Source organism: Octopus sinensis, linkage group LG14, assembly GCF_006345805.1.
Source record: "Octopus sinensis linkage group LG14, ASM634580v1, whole genome shotgun sequence".
NCBI lineage: Eukaryota > Metazoa > Mollusca > Cephalopoda > Octopoda > Octopodidae > Octopus > Octopus sinensis.
Genome location: NC_043010.1, coordinates 13,641,094 through 13,660,971, shown reverse-complemented (window position 1 = coordinate 13,660,971; position 19,878 = coordinate 13,641,094). Strand labels below are relative to the sequence as shown.

The 19,878-nt window shown below is 38.5% G+C and overlaps 1 protein-coding gene across 1 annotated transcript; it reads right to left on the bottom strand.

Annotated features, from left to right (window-relative positions):
* Positions 1 to 327: 327 nt before the first annotated feature.
* LOC115218989 (putative zinc finger protein 702) lies at positions 328 to 18,889 on the bottom strand. The gene is made up of 2 exons (XM_029789028.2): positions 18,411 to 18,889; positions 328 to 1,210 (listed from the first exon to the last, which is right to left on the bottom strand). The coding sequence occupies exon 2, from the start codon at positions 1,176 to 1,178 to the stop codon at positions 663 to 665; it is 516 nt and encodes a 171-aa protein (XP_029644888.1). The 5' UTR covers positions 1,179 to 1,210; positions 18,411 to 18,889; the 3' UTR covers positions 328 to 662.
* Positions 18,890 to 19,878: the final 989 nt, after the last annotated feature.

Below are 19,878 nucleotides of genomic sequence, written 5' to 3'. Positions count from 1 at the left end.
TTTAGTATAAACATATTGTAAATTGATATAAATTTCATAGCAACATGAGTTTAAGGAACGATGAAATATACTTCGAAGATGACAACAAAAATAATTATGGGCAGGAAAGAGACGTAAAAGCCATCTAACAATAACTGTAAAAAAGTGCCCAGAATTGTGGCAACAGTTTTATATATATGTGTGTATATATATATATATATTATATATATATATATATACACACACATATATATATATATATATATGTGTGTATATATATATATATATATATAATATATATATATATATATATATATATATATATATATATATATATATGTATGTATATATATATATATATGTATGATAATAGTAATAAGAAATTAAAGAAAGAATATTCAATGCCCTATAGTAGAATATTTATTTTATTTGACTAACTAAAATCAGTGCTGTCAGTGATTTGCAGTTTTCTTATGCAAAAAATTGATGTACTTTATCAGGTTGGTCACACTGGAATGAACTTTTGTTCCAGCATAATGTCCTGACAAATTACTTGAATGAATCACACAAGGAAACTGTAAGCGGTTAACAGTACTAGTATCAGTCGACCAAATTAGATGGGTATGCGTGTGTGTGTGTGTGTGTGTGTGTGAAGTTTAGTATATGTAACATCACAGACATTGTTAATCACTATGTTTTTCTTTCTCTTTTGGTTCTTGTTTTTCATTTGTTTTATGAGTTCTTTTGTGTCGCAGGAGGGTGTCACTACGTGCAAACTGTTGTATACATACATCACAGTGAAAGGGTTTCTCGCCCGTGTGTATACGTTTATGAATTTTTAAATAGTTTTTTTGTGCGAAATGCTTTGAACAGATTTCACAGTAGAAAGGCTTTTCCCTTTTGTGTGTTCTCTCGTGAATGCGGAGAGCGTCTCGACGAGCAAATTTCTTTGCACATATCTCACAATTGTATGGTTTTTCCCCAGTGTGTGTTCTTCGATGGATTTTGAGATAATTCTTCTGAGCCAGTTCCTTCCCACATAAATCGCATCTGTGACACGGATGGTATTCGTGGTTTGTCGGTGGGACTTTGGACTTTGTATCCAGAACATGGATCTTCTTGTGTTTCTGCAAAGTTTTACTCAGCAAGAACATTTTGCCGCAGGTTTCACAGGAGAATCGTTTCTCGATCGTTAACATGTTTAATACTGGAGGTGAATTGTCAGTTTAATCTGGATAAGAAAAAGAATATGTGTTAGTATTCAGTATTAAAATAGTCTTTTGGGGCTGAAATCATGAATGGGTAAATTTGCGAGGGAGAGATACGAACAAAGAATTTTGTTGCAAAGAAGCAAAGAATTTTAAGAACACCAATTGATAAATATATTGAAATAGGAGCACTCCGTCGGTTACGACGATGAGGGTCCCAGCTGATCCGATCAACGGAACAGCCTGCTCGTGGAATTAACGTGCAAGTGGCTGAGCACTCCACAGACACGTGTACCCTTAACGTAGTTCTCGGGGATATTCAGCGTGACACAGAGAGTGACAAGGCTGGCCCTTTGAAATACAGGTACAACAGAAACAGGAAGAAAGAGTGAGAGAAAGTTGTGGTGAAAGAGTACAGCAGGGTTCACCACCACCCCCTGCAGGAGCCTTGTGAAGCTTTAGGTATTTTCGCTCAATAAACACTCACAATGCCCGGTCTGGGAATCGAAACCTGGGAATCGAGTCCGCTGCCCTAACCACTGGGCCATTGCGCCTCCACATATATTGAAAGAAGTCCTAATGTAACCATTTTGTTACCATATTTCTGTTGAAAGGCTCAGTCTTTGTTTTAATTAATCATGAAATCAAAACAGAATTTTGTTAAATAACTTTTATCATAATTTAGCTGGTGTTATAGAATAGAAATTAACATGAGGTGCAACAGTGGCTGTGTGGTAAGTTGCTTGTTTACCAACCACATGGTTCCGGGTTCAGTCCCACTCCAAGTGTCTTCTACTATAGCCTCGAGCCGACCAAAGCCTTGTGAATAGATTTGGTAGATGGAAACTGAAAGACGCCCGTCGTATATATGTATATATATACATATGTGTGTGTGTGTGTGTGTTTATGTCTCTGTGTTTGTCCCCCCATCATTGCTTGACAACCGATGCTGGTGTGTTTACGTCCCCATAGCCCAGTAGTTCGGCAAAAAAGATCGATAGAATAAGTACTAGGCTTACAAAGAATAAGTCCTGGGGTCGATTTGCGCAACTAAAGGCGGTGCTCCAGCATGGCCACAGTCAAATGACTGAAACAAGTAAAAAAATAAAAGACATATATATATATATGTATATACATGTATGTATGTGTGTGTGTGTTTGTGTCTGTTTTGTACCCCATACACCTTGATAGCTAGTGTGTTGGTTTGTTTATGTCCCTGTAACTTAGCAGTTTGCAAAAGAGTCTGATAAAATAAGTACCAGTCTTAAAAAATTAGTATTGGGACTGATTCATTTGATCGAAACCCTTCAAGGCAGTGCTCCAGTATGGCTGCTGTCCAATGACTGAAACCAGTAAGAGATAAAAACTATAATGTGTGTCAACATGGATCACAAATGTGAAGATGTTAGATATTATCAGAATTAGGTCTGGAAATAAAGCTCAAATATTTTGTCCTAACCATACGAAAATATTTAACCCTTTGGTGTTTAAGCCAGCCATATCCGACCCAAATATTCTACATGTTTTACATTCAAACTGGCCATATTTAGCCTCTCACACCTAACCTACATTGACATTCTAAGAATAAACTAACACACCATTGAAACTTCAAAGCTGTAAGATAATGTATGATTAATTCAAAATGATTTGAGTGAAAAAAGTATTACATTTAACAGATTAATCTGAACACTAAAGGGTTAAAGGATTAAGGTCCATATCAAATTTTTCTGTTCTACACTTGGAATTTTTGCTTGTACAGACTACATACTGTTGTTCTGAAGATATATATATATTACAGTGAAAGTTTGGCCTGCTGGGAAGAAATTCTGAGAAAACCTTCTTATCTTGACTATTTGAAGTGTAGCCTTAAAGGTTATGCTTATACTGTTCTACATTTGTAGTGCACAGCGCCCTGTGTAAGCGAAACCTGGTTTGAGAATGTTAAAGAATTAAATTACTTCAGTCTCGTACAATCCCTGGGGACATTCAAAGAAACACAAGAGCGACATCAACAATAACAATAACACGGAGCAACTCAACCTTAAGAATAGGCTGAATATAAATAAATAACAAAATGAAGATGATACAACTTTACAGTTTCATACCAAAGCATACGCATGAATAAGGAGAAACAGATCAGCATAAAAAGAAGAGGAAGAATAAGAAATAAAGGAGGAAGAGGAAGAGGAGGAGAATCATCATATACTCTTAACCTTTTCCCCAAACCTATATGATCCCCTTAGTTTAAAAAATCCTTTAACTCTTTTGATACCATCCAACCTGCCTGAGACTGCTCCTGGTTCTAAAACAAACTCCCTGTTTTAAAGTGATGCCAATTAAAATTTTGTGTTAATTTGTTCCAAAACATTTCATTTAATAATTTAATGATGATAAAGTGATTTTACTAAATTCTTCCTTATTTTAAAAATTAATTGAAACAAATGTCGTGCATTTCAACAAATATATATATATGTATATATACATCTATATATCTATGGAGTCATATTTTGTAGCGAAAAGAAATAACGGTCTTTTGGCTGCTATTTCTAAATTTTTCAGTATGTGGTTAAGCAACTTGTTGCTAAACCCTTAATTATTGTTATAATTATATATAAAACTTCTTGTATAAGTTTCTACCGAATATGGTTCCTAATTATAAATTAATGATTTTTTACCCTATATCTATAATATATGTATATCATCATCATCATTTAGCGTCCGCTTTCCATGCTAGCATGGGTTGGACGGTTCAACTGGGGTCTGGGAAGCCAGAAGGCTGCACCAGGCCCAGTTTGATCTGGCAATGTTTCTACAGCTGGATGCCCTTCCTAACGCCAACCATTCCGTGAGTGTAGTGGGTGCTTTTTACGTGCCACTGGCACAGGTGCCAGACGAGGCTGGCAAACGGCCACGATCAGATGGTGCTTTTTATGTGCCACCGGCACGGGGGCCAGGCGAGGCTGGCAACAGACATGATTGGATGATGCTTTTTACGTGCGACCGGCACGGGGGCCAGGCAAGACTGGCAACGGCCACATGTATATATGTATGTGTTTGTGTCTGTTTTTGTAACCCACACACATTGACAGCTAGTGTGTTGGTTTGTTTATGTCCCTGTAACTTAGCAGTTTGCTTATACTATTCTACATAAAATGGTAAATTTCAGAAAAAGATTATACTTGATCATATCTGTCCCCTAAAGCTTATACTCTAGAAGATCTTTCAAACTGCTGTCCTCTAATAGTGATTACTGATTCAAGCACGTGCTCACGATTTTGAGGAGGTGAGGAGTTTAGTCAGTACCATTGACCTCTGTACTTGATTGGTACTTTATTTTATCTCAGAGGGATGAAAAGTAAAGTTGACTCTAGTTGGAGTTAATAATCCATTTTTGTTTTGGTAAAAAAACCAGCAATTTCAGAGGGAGGGGGGTGAGGCAATTACATCAACCTCAACTGATCAGTTGCATCAATGCTCAACTGACACTTTTAATTGATTCTTTTATTAGCCACAAGGGCTTACATAAAACAACATTAAAGGACATGTAACAACATAAAAGACAAAGCAAGATGATACAAAGGGTTTTTCTCATGTAAACAATAAAAAATTAAACAACGTAAAACTCCCAATAGGAAAGGCACTTTAAAGGTCCTCATGGAAAACCCCACAAAAGCCACGGGTGCTTGTTCAACACGACAAGAACCCTTCTCCTTTAATTTTTCACAGGTGTATGCTCAGAATTGGTCCTTTCACACTGACCATTCTTCTAACATATACCCTTTCAACAAACTTGTTAGAAGGCAACACTTCCCTCTCCACCCTCACTTTCCTCTTCAATTGAAACTTGAAGAAGTTGCTGAGGGCTTGGCCAAAGAGGAAAGTATCTGACTTTAGCCCTTTCAAATGAGTCCACCATACTATCTCTTTTGCTACAGCCACCAGACAAAAAAAAATTGCCTGCCCAAAGGAGGGTGATGGGGCAATCTTCACTATGGATTCAGATGATAGCCGGATCCATCGTACATGCGACAGCAGCTGTTCAATACAAACCCCCAGGTCAGCAATGCTTGGGCACTGGATGACGGTATGTAGAATGGTGTCATCGCTCTATGTGCACCTAGGGCAGGCCTGGCTGTTGGCACTTCTGTGCCTGTAAAGTTTATCCCGAAAGAGCAGCACCCCTCGGTAGCTACTGCCAAGCAAAGGATTTCTGGAAGTTATCCATAAGCCCAGGTCTAAAAGTTCTCCGAAACAGACTGGTTGATCCTCATTGATGCCTAGAGTTTCTGTGAGAACATCGTCGCATTTTTATGACTCTGAAAGGATGAAAGGCAAAGTCGACCTTGGTGGAATTTGAACTCAGGACAAAATGCTTAGCAACATTTTATCTGGCATGCTAATAATTCAGCCAATTCACTGCCTTGGTAATAATGCCGTATATTTTATTCATGAAAAAATATCTTTATTTCTCTTTCTCTTTTTTACTTGTTTCAGTCATTTGACTGCGGTCATGCTGGAGCATCGCCTTTAATCGAGCAACTCGACCCCGGGATATATACTTTTTGTAAGCCCAGTACTTATTCTATCGGTCTCTTTTTGCCGAACCGCTAAGTAACGGGGACATAAACACACCAGCATCGGTTGTCAAGCAATGCTAGGGGGACAAACACACACATATATATATATATAGACATATATACGACAGGCTTCTTTCAGTTTCCGTCTACCAAATCCACTCTCAAGGCTATAGTAGAAGACACTTGCCCAAGGTGCCACGCAGTGGGACTGAACCTGGAACCATGTGGTTGGTAAACAAGCTACTTACCACACAGCCACTCCTGCGCCTTTTTATTTCAGATTATATGTGAATGTTGACTATACAAGGTGGTATCAAAAAGTTCCTGGACTAGTTCTGTAGAACACCAACAGATGGCAGCACAGGTTTGCGTGCGCAGTGAGAGCTAGCACTGACCTCCATGAGACAGTGTGTCAAGTGACATTGCTGAATTTATTTTGCAAGTTGTGAAATTTATGCTTTTTTGATCATGTGTATGCAGTAGTCTGAGATTTTGTCATGGAGTGGAACAAAGAGCCAATGTGAAAATTTTTTGTTAAACTTGGGAAGTCTACTGCAGAGACACTGAGTATGCTTTGGCAAGCTTATGGCAATGAGGTTTTGGGTCGTACGTAATGTTTGGAGAGGCACGGGTAGAAGAACATCCCTGAAAGATGATTAGTGGTCAAGAAGACCTGCCACAAGCATCACTCCTGGAAAAGTATTGTGCATTGAAGAATTCATCCCCCAGGGCCAAACCATTGACCAAGATTTCTACTGCAATGTTTTGAAGCATTTGAGAGAGGACATTTGGTGAAAGTGTTCAGATCTGTTGGGCAGCGAGCTGGCAGAAACGTTAGCATATTGGGCAAAATGCTTAGCGGTATTTTGTCTGCCACTACGTTCTGAGTTCAAATTCCACCGAGGTCGACTTTGCCTTTCATCCCTTTCGGGGTCGATTTAATAAGTACCAGTTACGCACTGGGGTCGATATAATCGACTTAATCCCTTTGTCTGTCCTTGTTTGTCCCCTCTGTGTTTAGCCCCTTGTGGGTAGTAAAGAAATAGGTATTTCGTCTGCCGTTACATTCTGAGTTCAAATTCTGTCGAGGTCGACTTTGCCTTTCATCCCTTTCGGGGTCGATTTAATAAGTACCAGTTACCCACTGGGGTCGATATAATCGACTTAATCCGTTTGTCTGTCCTTGTTTGTCCCCTCTGTGTTTAGCCCCTTGTGAGTAGTAAAGAAATAAGTATTTCGTCTGCTGTTACGTTCCGAGTTCAAATTCTGCCGAGGTCGACTTTACTTTCATCCTTTCGGGGTCGATTTAATAAGTACCAGTTACGCACTGGGGTCGATGCTATTGACTTAATCCGTTTGTCTGTCCTTGTTTGTCCCCTCTGTGTTTAGCCCCTTGTGGGCAGTAAAGAAATAAGAAATAAGAAAGTGTTCAGATCTGTGGAGCGCAAGACACTGGATCCTTCAATGAACTCTCCACACTCATGAGTTTCTTGTCGAAAACATGGTATCGCTTCTGCCCTATTCGCCAGATTTTAGCACCTTTGAATTTCCATCTCTTCCCCAAGTTGAACATGCAGCTCATAGGTTGCCGTTGTAACACCATTGTTGAGATTCAGAGTGAATCACAGAAGATCTTTGACTTACTTACGGCAAATGACTTCCAGGTGGGATTCCAAAGGTGGCAGGAATGCTGGGACCAGTGTATTGTTGCATAAGGTGACTATTTCGAAGGAGCTGATGTTAAAACTCAGGTAAATAAGTTATTTTTTATTAAGCATTACTAGTCCAGGAACCTTTTGGTACCACCTCATGATTACAGGTTGTCGTTGAGCTTCAAGTCAGCCTTGATTGAACTGATTTGTGACAATTGGCATTCCAGTCATGACCAGCTCATCTCTTTTTAACCATAGTGTATCTAGGACTACATAATCCAGTGTATTCCTCTCTCTTTTTAAAGATAGTAGGGTATGAGTTAAGAGAAATTTGGCTGCTATTTCTAGCAGGCTGAGCAACCACTTAGGAACTTCTTCGTTGGCTTGTGCAAATATAGGCAGGTTGTCTACAATATCAAAGCAGTTTCAAGACAGAAGTCATTCCTTTACTCTTTTACTTGTTTCAGTCATTTGACTGCGGCCATGCTGGAGCACCGCCAGTACTTATTCTATCGGTCTCTTTTGCCGAACCGCTAAGTGACGGGGACGTAAACACACCAGCATCGGTTGTCAAGCAATGCTAGGGGGACAAACACAGACACAAACACATACACACACATATATATATACATATATACGACGACCTTCTTTCAGTTTCCGTCTACCAAATCCACTCACAAGGCATTGGTCGGCCCGAGGCTATATAGCAGAAGACACTTGCCCAAGATGCCACGCAGTGGGACTGAACCCGGAACCATGTGGTTGATTAGCAAGCTACTTACCACACAGCCACTCCTGCGCCTATGTCCCTCTTTTTTTTTTTTTTTTTAAATATAATAGAAGAATCCAAAGTATCATAGATTGCAAAAATGATTGTAAATTTGTAATCGAAGTCCAGCAGTAGATTTTGATATATTTATAATTTAAAAGACTAGACCAGGAACTTCTTGAGGTGGAGTGCCTGCCCCACAAGTGGGATTGGCAATATTTTGCTGGGGGTGTGGGACTTCAGAATAAGGGGTAAGTAAAAAGTGAATGAAGCTTCTGATGAAGTTATACTCTTATACTTGTTTCAGTCATTTGACTGTGGTCATGCTGGAGCACCGCCTTTAGTCGAGCAATTCGACCCCAGGACTTATTCTTTGTAAGCCCAGTACTTATTCTATCAGTCTCTTTTGCCGAACTGCTAAGTGACGGGGATGTAAACACACCAGCATCGGTTGTCAAGCAATGCTAGGGGGACAAACACAGACACACACATATATACGACGGGCTTCTTCAGTTTCTGTCTACCAAATCCACTCACAAGGCTTTGGTTGGCCCGAGGCTATAGTAGAAGACACTTGCCCAAGATGCCACGCAGTGGGACTGAACCCACAACCATGTGGTTGGTAAGCAAGCTACTTACCACGCAGCCACTCCTGCGCCTATATATCTATCATCATCATTTTAATATGCATTTTTGCCATGCTTTTGATGGAATTTGTGGTAGATTTTTCTCTGTCCAAACGCCTCTCCTGCCCCCAACTTGCACTCATTTCCAAGCAAGTTAATATTTCCCTGATGAGGACAGCTGTGTAAAAAAAGTGCCGATCTCTTAACTGTAGAGGGAACCTGTGGAAGAGTTAGACCCAGGAAGACATGGTTAAGCATGATCTTTGAAAGCTGGGCCTCACAGAGGCAATGACAAGTGACTGAGACTTTTGGTGAAACGCTGTGCTTCAGAAGCCATGTCAAGCCAAGTGAAATCATAGTTGTGGCCAATGACGATGCCACATAACTGGCACCTGTCCCGGTGGCATGTAAAAAGCACCCTATGAATATTTGGGCCTCACGAAGGTGACGACAAATGACCAAGACTGTTGGCAATATGCTGTGCTTGAGAAGACTTGTGAAACCACGTGAAATCGTAGTTGTGGCTGATGCCAGTGTCACACAACTGGCATGTAAAAAGCACCTATTATACTCTTGGAGTGGTTGGCATTAGGAAGGGAATCCAGCTGTAGAAACCATGCCAGATCAGATTGGAGTCTGGTGCAGCCTCCTAGTTCTCAGTCGAACCGTCCAATCCATGTTAGCATAAAAAGCAGAAGTTAAACAACGATGGTGACGATTATGATGACATACATATATATATTAATCCCTTAATCCCTTCTCGGCATCACCCCGCCATCTTTCATCCTTTCGGGGTTGATAAGTAAAGTACCAGTTTCGCACTGGGAGGGGCGGCGGCGATGTAATCGACTTAATCCCTTGTTTGTCCCCTCTATGTTTAGCCCCTTGTGGGCAATAAAGAAATATATATATAATATATATATATATTAGTCAATTTAGGGTAGCAAAAAAATTCAATAGAAATTTATCGCAACCAGCGGCCGCTGGTTGCGATAAATTTCTATTGAATTTTTTTGCTACCCTAAATTGACTAATTGATAATTTTCTGAATAATTCTGAGATTGAATCGGCAGTTTATATTTACTGTTGATAAGTTTGGCGCGAATACGTCAGTCTTGAAAATTTTAAGTCAGATATCCCGTAGGCATCAATACAGACGCCTCGTGTATATTTGTCTCTCCCAGGTCTTTTACTGATGAAGTGTAACCTATGGTAGATTGGCTTAATTTAATTTAATTAAGCTAATTTAATCATTAATGACACAGAAACGTTGCAACGTCTAAAAGGATGAATTAGGGTAAATGTTTTTAAATTTTCACCTAATTTCTGAATTACTAATACTTGGCGGTGTGAGTTATGGCTGCTCTTTCTGGTGGACGAGTGACCTGTTGGGGTCACTCCTAAATCGTTATATATATATATATATATATATATATAGTGTTAAACTAATACACCTGCTTGTTGTTCCTACATCTGCCTGCTACTTTTGTTTACTGTAAATTTGAACAATATATATATATATCATCATCATCATCGTTTAACGTCCGCTTTCCATGTTAAAAATTATAAAATTAGATCTACTATGTATGAATAATAACAAACCTGCCAAAGGACTTTCATAGTTTACTACTAAATATAGACACAGATACACATCGTTATCGTTTTAGTGTCTCTTTTCTATGCAGACACAGGTCTAACAAGATTTGTTGAGGTTGATTTTCAACAGCTGGGTGCTCTTCCTGTTCCATCTTCCAAATTCACTCACAAGGCCACGGTCAGTCTGGAACTATCATAGAAGACACTTGCACAAGGGATTATGCAAATGTACTGAACCTGAAACCATAGGATTTCAAAGCAAACCCCTTAAGCACACAGACATGCCTGCACCTCTCTCTCAATATGTATGTATATTCGGTAATCTAAGCCCAAATGAAACGGGTCTCTGTTAGAAGCCCATGAAAATTCATGTCGCATGGGACCAAATCAAACTGTTTTAAATAATGATACATGTATCTCCTACTAAATGTATTGGATGGGTGCCTTCTTTGTCCACTCATTTGAATATACATGCATACATATCTATTTCTTCACTACCCACAAGGGGCTAAACACAGAGGGGACAAACAAATGGATTAAGTCGATTATATCGACCCCAGTGCGTAACTGGTACTTATTTAATCGACCCCGAAAGGATGAAAGGCAAAGTCGACCTTGGCGGAATTTGAACTCAGAACGTAACGGCAACGCATTTTGCCCGGCGTGCTAACGTTTCTGCCATCTCGCCGCCTTAAAATACATGCATACATATCATCATCATTTTATGTCCGTTTTCCATGCTAGCATGGGTTGGACGATTCAACTGAGGTCTGGGAAGCCAGGAGGCTGCACCAGGCTCCAGTCTGATATGGCAGTGTTTCTACAGCTGGATGCCCTTCCTAACACCAACCACTCCATGAGTGTAGTGGGTGCTTTTTATGTGCCACCGGCACAGGGGCCAGGCAACGGCCACGATCGGTTGGTGCTTTTTACGTGCCACCGGCACAGAAGCCATATATATATATACACACACAAACATGCAAAAACACTACTTTCATGTATGTATATTAATCTCTACTCTCTTCCTCTCTCTAAATATATATATATATTTCTTTACTACCCACAAGGGGCTAAACATAGAGGGGACAAACAAGGACAGACAAAGGGAGTAAGTCGATTACATCGACCCCAGTGCAAAACTGGTACTTTATTTATCGCCCCCGAAAGGATGAAAGGTAAAGTCGACCTCGGCGGAATTTGAACTCAGAACATAACGGCAGACTAAATACCGCTAAGCATTTCGCCCAGCGCGCTAACGTTTCTACCAGCTCTGTTTATATATATATATATATATATACACTCATGCAACAATGTTGAATATTCCATTACTACATTTCATCTTCCCATTCTTTGCAGTCCTTTGGCACCTGACACACAGAACAACAAAGAAGCATGCATATCTTCATTGCGCTAAAGAATCCCTTCTACCTGTGTCACTTCCATATATTTCCTTTTTGGTAGTGATGGTGGTGGCATGGCTTTTACAGCTGGATGTTCTTCTTCTTACCAATGCATACACTGCATCAACTGGATGAAGTTTATAATGCCATTATGCTAGAATCTTGACTCTACATACTCTTGACTATAATGGCATGACAAGACTAAAGAGTCCCCTCTACCATATATTGTTTCTACTTGTTTCTTCTATGTGGTTGTTAACCCTTTCACAGTGAAATCAAATTTCATGGTTATTCTACTAATGATGTTAATTATTGCTTTGTTTTTCTGGAAGTCATGTTACCTCAATAAACTTGACGTGTCAACAGAAAATAATTGCAAATATGACATACCTCAAGAAAAGATATATCATCATCATCATTGTTTAACGTCTGCTTTGCATGCTGGCATGGGTTGGACAAATGACTGAGGGCTGGCGAACCAGATGACTGCACCAGGCTCCAGTCTTAATCTGGCAGAGTTTCTACAGCTGGATGCCCTTCCTAATGCCAACCACTCTGAGAGTGTAGTGGGTGCTTTTATGTGCCACCGGCACGGGGGCCAGTCAGGTGGTACTGGCAACAACCTTGCTCGAATTCTTTTTTTTTTTACACATGCCAACGGCCATATGGAGGTCAATTGAAAACCAGTTTTAAAATATGAAATATAAATATCTTCAGAAAAGTTAGTTATGGTATACTACTTGTTAATGTTTAATCCAAAGGCAGCAGATCTATAACAGCCATGACTATCTGGTATTTTTATGGGTATCCATGACTATATTATCCAGTGTGTCCTTTCCTTTTCTAAGAAGGGAAGTTATGATTTGAAGAAGATTTGGCTGTTATTTCTTGTGGGTCAAATAACCATATAAAAAGCTCCCTCATTGGCTCATGATACAGCAGTATCCTATTTTAGTGTAGAATTATCTTCCATCCAGTTAATACTATTGAAATTGAAACATCAGCTTTATGAATGAACCATTCTATTAGCAAGTATTATTACAGAGCCAACAAAGGAGCATCATGAATTCACTTGAATTGCAAGAAATACCAACCAAATATGCTTAAATACATTCTACTTCCTTGAAAAAAAAAGGACACATTAGTCACAGTTGGAACATCTTCCAGCATAGATCTTTTTGATCAAGGATTATCTGAGGACAAACAACAACGACAATTGATTTTTCTATAGGCACAAGGCCCAAAATTTTGGGAGAGGGTTCTAGTTGATTACGTCAACACTCAGCACTCCGACAAGTCATCCTAACGAGACGTCTGCATTGGCTGGGTCATGCCCTCCGTCGTCAACCAGGAGAATTCATCTATGAAGCAATTGTCCCAGCTCCCCTTCAGGGTTGGCGAAAGCGATGTGGTGGACAACGAAAAACCTGTCAAGGCTGATCTGGAACCCAACCTAGGACCCCCATGTCTACGGCGTTCGCCACTGGAATAAGGAGTGATTGGAGATCACGTGGTCGTTAGCCTCAAATCACAAGGCCTGGTTGGCGTTTGTGAGAGATACAGCATTGAGGATGAATGAAGCCGGCTCAACCCACCCCGGGTGAATGCTGTCAAGTCAAGTCAAGTCAGCGCTCATCTAGTACTTATTTTATCAACCCCAAAAAAGATGAAAGACAAAGTTGACCGCAGAGGAATTTGAACTCAGAACATAAAGCTGGAAGGAAAAGCCACTAAGCATTTTATCCAGTGGGTTATTGATTCTACCAGCTCACTGTCTTAATGCAACAACATTAAAAGTATTAGCTTTTATAAGTGAACTCTTGTGAAGGCTGTTTTATGTTTGCTTGTGTACTTCATTTAAGTTCCATATTTAATAAATGTTGAGTCTATGTCATTATTATTTCTTTACTGCATCTTCATTAAAATTACACTTTCTTTGTATTTCATCATCACCATCATTTAGTGTCCGCTTTCCATGCTAGCATGGGTTGGACTGTTATCAAATTATCAATGAATCATATTTGAAGGAATTTTGATCAGCAGCATCTTCAAGAGTTGCAGTTTTTTCTTGTATGGTTTAGTAAAATGAGAGACAACAGAGCAAATGGTCTTTCTGAAGACTTCCAAGACTGGCAGGATCAAGCGATCCTTGGATAAGAAATTTGGCCTCAATGCTTCTTACAGAGTGTACACTGGTTAAGACATTCAAAGGCTGGTAATCTGTCAATTTGGGTGATAGATTAGGTATATGTATATGTTTCTAGCAGGGAATGACTTACAAAGGCTCAAGAGGAACATTAATGGCATCAATCTCATTGGTTTTCAAGGGTCTGTAAAGGTCATGGACACTGCACCTTCCTCCTGACCTACCAAATAAATAACTCTTTCTACTATAGGCACAAAGCCTGAAATCCATAGGGTGGGGTAGTGGGCTAATCGATTACATTGACCCTACTGCTGCAAAGGCGGCAGGCTGGCAGAAACGTTAGCACACTGGGCGAAATGCATAGCCGTATTTCATCTGTCGTTACGTTCCGAGTTCAACTTTGCCTTTCATCCTTTCGGGGTCGATAAATTAAGTACCAGTTACGCACTGGGGTCGATGTAATCAACTTAATCCGTTTCTCTGTCCTTGTTTGTCCCCTCTGTGTTTAGCCCCTTGTGGGTAGTAAAGAAATAAAGATCCCACTGCTGCATTATTTTATTAACCCTGGAAGGATGAAAGGTAAAGTTGACTTTGGCAGCATTTGAAACCAAACCCAGCAAATAAATAAATAAATAAATAATTAGAAATCTATTACAGTTTCAACTAGCTGAATGGCCAATAATTATCCTGTAACTGGTGTATTATGCCATTGGCAAAAACACTTAACTCTTTATGGTCAAGACCTACCACAAAGAGATAATCTCTTACTGTTACCAGCGTTGCCCTACTGGCACTTGTGCCTGTGCTAGTAGGGTGTCAAGAACACCATCCGAGTGTGATCGTTGCCAGAGCAGCCAACTGGCTTCCATACCTGTGGCAAATAAAAGGGCACCATTTGAGCGTGATCGTTACCAATGTCGCCTTATTGGCACCTGTGCTGGTGGCATGTGTAAAAGGATTCGAGCGAGGTCATTCGAGCGAGGTCATTCGAGCGAGGTACTGCCTGACTGGCCCCCGTGCCGGTGGCATGTAAAAAGCACCCACTACACTCTCGAAGTGGTTGGCGTTAGGAAGGGCATCCAGCTGTAGAAACTCTGCCAAATCAAGATTGGAGCCTGGTGCAGCCATCTGGTTCACCCTCAGTCAAAATCGTCCAACCCATGCTAGCATGGAAAGTGGATGTCAAACGATGATGATGATGATGATGATGATGATGTTAGCTGCAGTGCTTGTTGTTTAACATCCAGTCAACCCTGATGAAGCAGACCAATTCCATACATATGTTTACCACCTCAAGCATTGGATTATAAGATATTGCTGTATACATATTTGACACAAGCAAGCATGCCAAACAAAAAGAAAAACTTTAAAAAATGGAAATTTGGAATTCACATGAGCAATTATCTAGGAGAACAGCTATTCGATTACAAAAAGAAAAAGTGATATGAAATAGAGAGAGAACTCTTCCGTCCTGGTGCAGACAATCTCTCTCCAGTGCTGGTTGTAAGGTAAAATGCACCAAGTCCATACTTAAAGTGGTTGGAAACAGGAAGGCCATCCAACAAAAACAGAAACAAAACACACAAAAACATGACATACACAACAGAGAAAACCACCAATCTTTGCAATTATGTATGTCAATGATTAGCAATTTTCTTTTGTGTGCACCAGATGAGACCAAAAACTGCAATAAGTGGTGAGATGCTGTACTGCAATAACCCATCAAGCCATAACTGGCATAGAAGAACATATGTAAAATGATGATGATGAAGCCTGACAAATTCTATAGCAAACTTGATTATAAATCTTAAATGCAAATATATTCATCCAGTTGCCGTGAAATATGTTATTTAGAAACATTTATTTTACGTTTTTCTTTATTTCAAAGGCATCCTTTAAGCATGGCTGTTATACATGTGAAAAGATTCTTCATGCTATAGCAGAAATGTGATGGGACTCTACTGAAATAATTGTTATCTTTTACATTTATAAAAGCCATGAAACCTTTCTATAATAAATCCTTTATATATTTCAAATCTTGGAGTGTCAGTTATAATATTCCTGGATACATTTTCAATTTTTTTTCCGTCGTTGTTAATTATAACTGAGCTTCATTTGCTGCAATTAAATATTATTAAATATTTTTTATTTCAGTATATTGCAGATGGTTGAATAGTGAGCAGGCAGAATAGTTAGCATGTTGGACAAAATGCTTAGTGGCATTTCATTTGTCTTTAAGTTCTGAGTTCAAATTCTGCTGAAGTCAACTTTGCCTTTCATCCTTTCAGGGCTGATAAAATAAGTACCAGTTGAGCACTGGGGTTGATGGAATCAACTTACCCTACCCCTGAAATTGCTGGTTGTATGCCAAAATTTGAAACAAATATATTGAAGATGGTTGTGTTGTCATCATCATCATAGTTTAAAGTCCGCTTTCCATGCTAGCATGGGTTGGACGATTTTGACTGAGGGCTGGCGAACCAGATGGCTGCACCAGGCTCCAATCTTGATTTGGCAGTCTGGTGCAGCCATCTGTTGTGTGGTGTTTATTTTTTTTTCCTTCACAATGATTGCAATATCTGATCAGATTCTAATTAAGCTTCAGATTTTTCTCTTTTGATATGCTTTTCAATTAACATTAAACCTAACTTTCTTGATTCTACTGGGTTTTTTTAACTTTAACTCCAACAATAAAGATATTCCTTTTAACTAACAACCAAGCAAATTAGTTGTTAATCCAGTTACAAGATATGTACAGTGCTCTAGGGTCACTTCTTGTTTTCAGTGAGTAAAAATATTCTACCTAAGGTAAAATTTAAATAAAAAAATAAAGATCCTTCTTTACAGCGGATGCAATGCAGGAGTTCTTCAGTAAATTCAAAATACCTTGTAAAAAAACTTCAATATTTGATATTACATCCTTGCTCTAAGACATTTTAAGCTTAATTCCAAGGTAAAATTTTGGTGTTCTGATATTGCAAGAGGAAGAAGCATGTTTATGTAGTAAGGTATGTGTAATTCAATTCACACCAAGGATATCTTCATTTTAGTTTGAATTTTATTTGTTTACATACCCATATCATTTGTTTTTAATGTGGATATAATCATACAGAATTGGGATTGGCTGATAAAATATAGATTTAAACATTACTAAGATGAAGGTTGTATTTAACAGTTAGAACCACTAGAAAAATAGTCTTGCACTGTAAGTAGGAAGGTAGTATGATGAAACTTGGTTTTCAGGGCAAACAATAGGCTATACAGAATGCAAGATACAGTGAGATACAGTTTAAAACAGTGATGCATGCTGCGTGCAAGTGCTGGGAACTAGTAAAGGCTACCAAAAGAATGAAACCAAAGAATTTACAGATCAAACAATGAGACAAAGCAACATGCCAATGTCATTTTATTTACTTTAACTTCCATTTCGTGATAGAACTACTGCATATATTGTAGCAAACCCTTCGTATTTATATTCTGGTATACCCACTCCGGGCGAAAATACACTGAATAACCATGACCTAATTTAGATGTCAACTGCACTCACTTGCAATCCGAGAAAGCAAGTAACAAGAAAAAAAAGGGAGAAAATAATAATTTTGAATGAAGGCAAACAATTTCTTTGTTGTGGTGGATCCATTGATCACTTTAACAAGCATCACATCTGGCAATAAACAAGATGCAAAGTCAAATAAATACGAAGAGCCGTAACCAATGGGAATGGCTAAAACCAGGGTAGAAGAAGGAGCATAACAATTTTGAGGAGATAATTTACTAATTTAAGAATGACTGTCACAAATATTTGACAGCCAGCAACAATAGTTTCTTCCTTATTATATAGACAAGTCTTTCAGTATTCAGAACGAGTTCTCCAATGTCGAATAATCTTTTAATTCCTCAGAGATTTGTAAAATCATTGACAAGATTATTGCTGTGTCTAAGTTTTCACAGTATTCATACCTTTTTTTTAAGTGAAAAAAAATGATAGAACCAAAAAGTTTACCAAATGATCAGTAGAAGAAGTAACGTTCATACTTCAATTTTCATTTTAATTTCTGAAATTAATATCTTTAGGTAATGTTTTTTTAAAGCCAATAAAACTTTGGGCCAAAGAAATTACAAATATCTCAATGGATGAACTTCCAGAAAGAACCGAATTTGCATTGAAGCCAAATAAGAAGAGATGGTTGAAATAATAAAATCATATAATCATCAAGTTTAATATAAAGTTTTTTGTCAGATTTGTCTAGCTCTTGATAAATTATTATTACTTGAGAACATTTATGTTTTCACTTTTTGAAATTCAGCACGCACACACGAATACTTTGGCGTAGAATCCACAATTATTTACAATATTGAAAGCAAATGAATATATGAAAAGACAAGTAAAAAACGTTGCAAACACAAACAGTGGAGAATGGACTTGCTTTAATAACTGACAACTCATTGACGCTAACCTTTCTTGTGCTGTTTGCTTCAGGTGGTGCTTGTCTCCAATCTTTCAAAGTAGCCAATACAAAGAAACTGGGTAATGATTTTACATTGACCAAGGACGATCTTAAGATGTGGTTGAACTCGGTTAGTCAATATTGGTAGTCGTTGGGATGTACATTTTAGTAAATATTTAATTTTCCACTAATTATCCATCGAATATGAAAGGACCCCGTTCAGAAAGATGAGATTCTATTTGTATGTAAACACAAGGGAGATAAAGCGAAACAGAATTGTGCAACTGGCATTTGGATTTATTTTAGCTTTTGTTATTAAAACGATTATTTCAAGTATTTCTCCCTTGTAAAACATCTACGAGTGCTTAACACTTAGATAAAAACACTGTTGGTTTATCATCCGACACGATACGACGGAACTATTTTAATAACGCAATAATTATACTTTCACCGGCTTCTTAATATTTTCTTTGAGATCGAGTAAATAATGAAACAGCAAAGAAGAACTAATACGCACAAATAAAATCCCTAAAAAAACTGGAATTGTTTCGTATGTGATAATACCATTTTAAATTATGCAAAGTATCATGACATACATCATATATTATGTTTATTTTTTATCGTGAAGCGAAATACATTAAGACCATATGGTCATTTTTCATTCATTCCGGCAAACTCTGTTTCTGTTACTACTATACAATTTAAATGTCAATATGTCAATTGTACTTTCTCCTTTTTTTTTTATTGCTCCCTTCACAGAAAACTATGCTAATACTGTAGTATTTAAACCATTAAAAAGAAAAAAAAAAGACAACAAAACAGATAATCGAAAAAGTATAACGAACAAATTATTTATTGAAGTAAAAGCAATGAATGTGGGATGGAAGATCCTGACAATGGGTGGCTGCACTAGAATTTCAATATTTGAATTTTTTAAAGAATATAGTGACATCATCGGGATAGTTACTACGGTAGATATTTAGCCGCTAAGCCAGCTTTGGTAGAGCGTATCTATCTGCGATCGAACGCGCTCCAGCCGTACCCATTCGGTCTTTTTCTCTTTTTTTTTTCTCCCCCATAAAGATCATCCAAGATTATGTTTTCCGTTTTTTATTTCGTTAATGACGCACAGGGTATTATCGAGGAGTATTTGATTGTTATTTCTAGCAGGCTAAGTAACCATGTAGATGCTCCCTCACTCATCAAACAGGAGGTGTCACACTGTATAACACTTTGGCTTGGGTTAATGTCCTCTACTATAGCTTTAGGTTCGACCCAACGTTTGTGAGCAAAAGCAGGGAGACGAAAACTCCGTCAGAAACTCATTCGACGATCTATATCTGTGATTCGAAGACTTGTCTTGTCAAAGTTACGCGGGATACTACTGTAGACGTTCAACATAAGCAAAACTTTGAGCTATTCACTACCCAATCTGCCGAAGGAGGTCAATAACATCATTATTGTTAACAGTGATTAG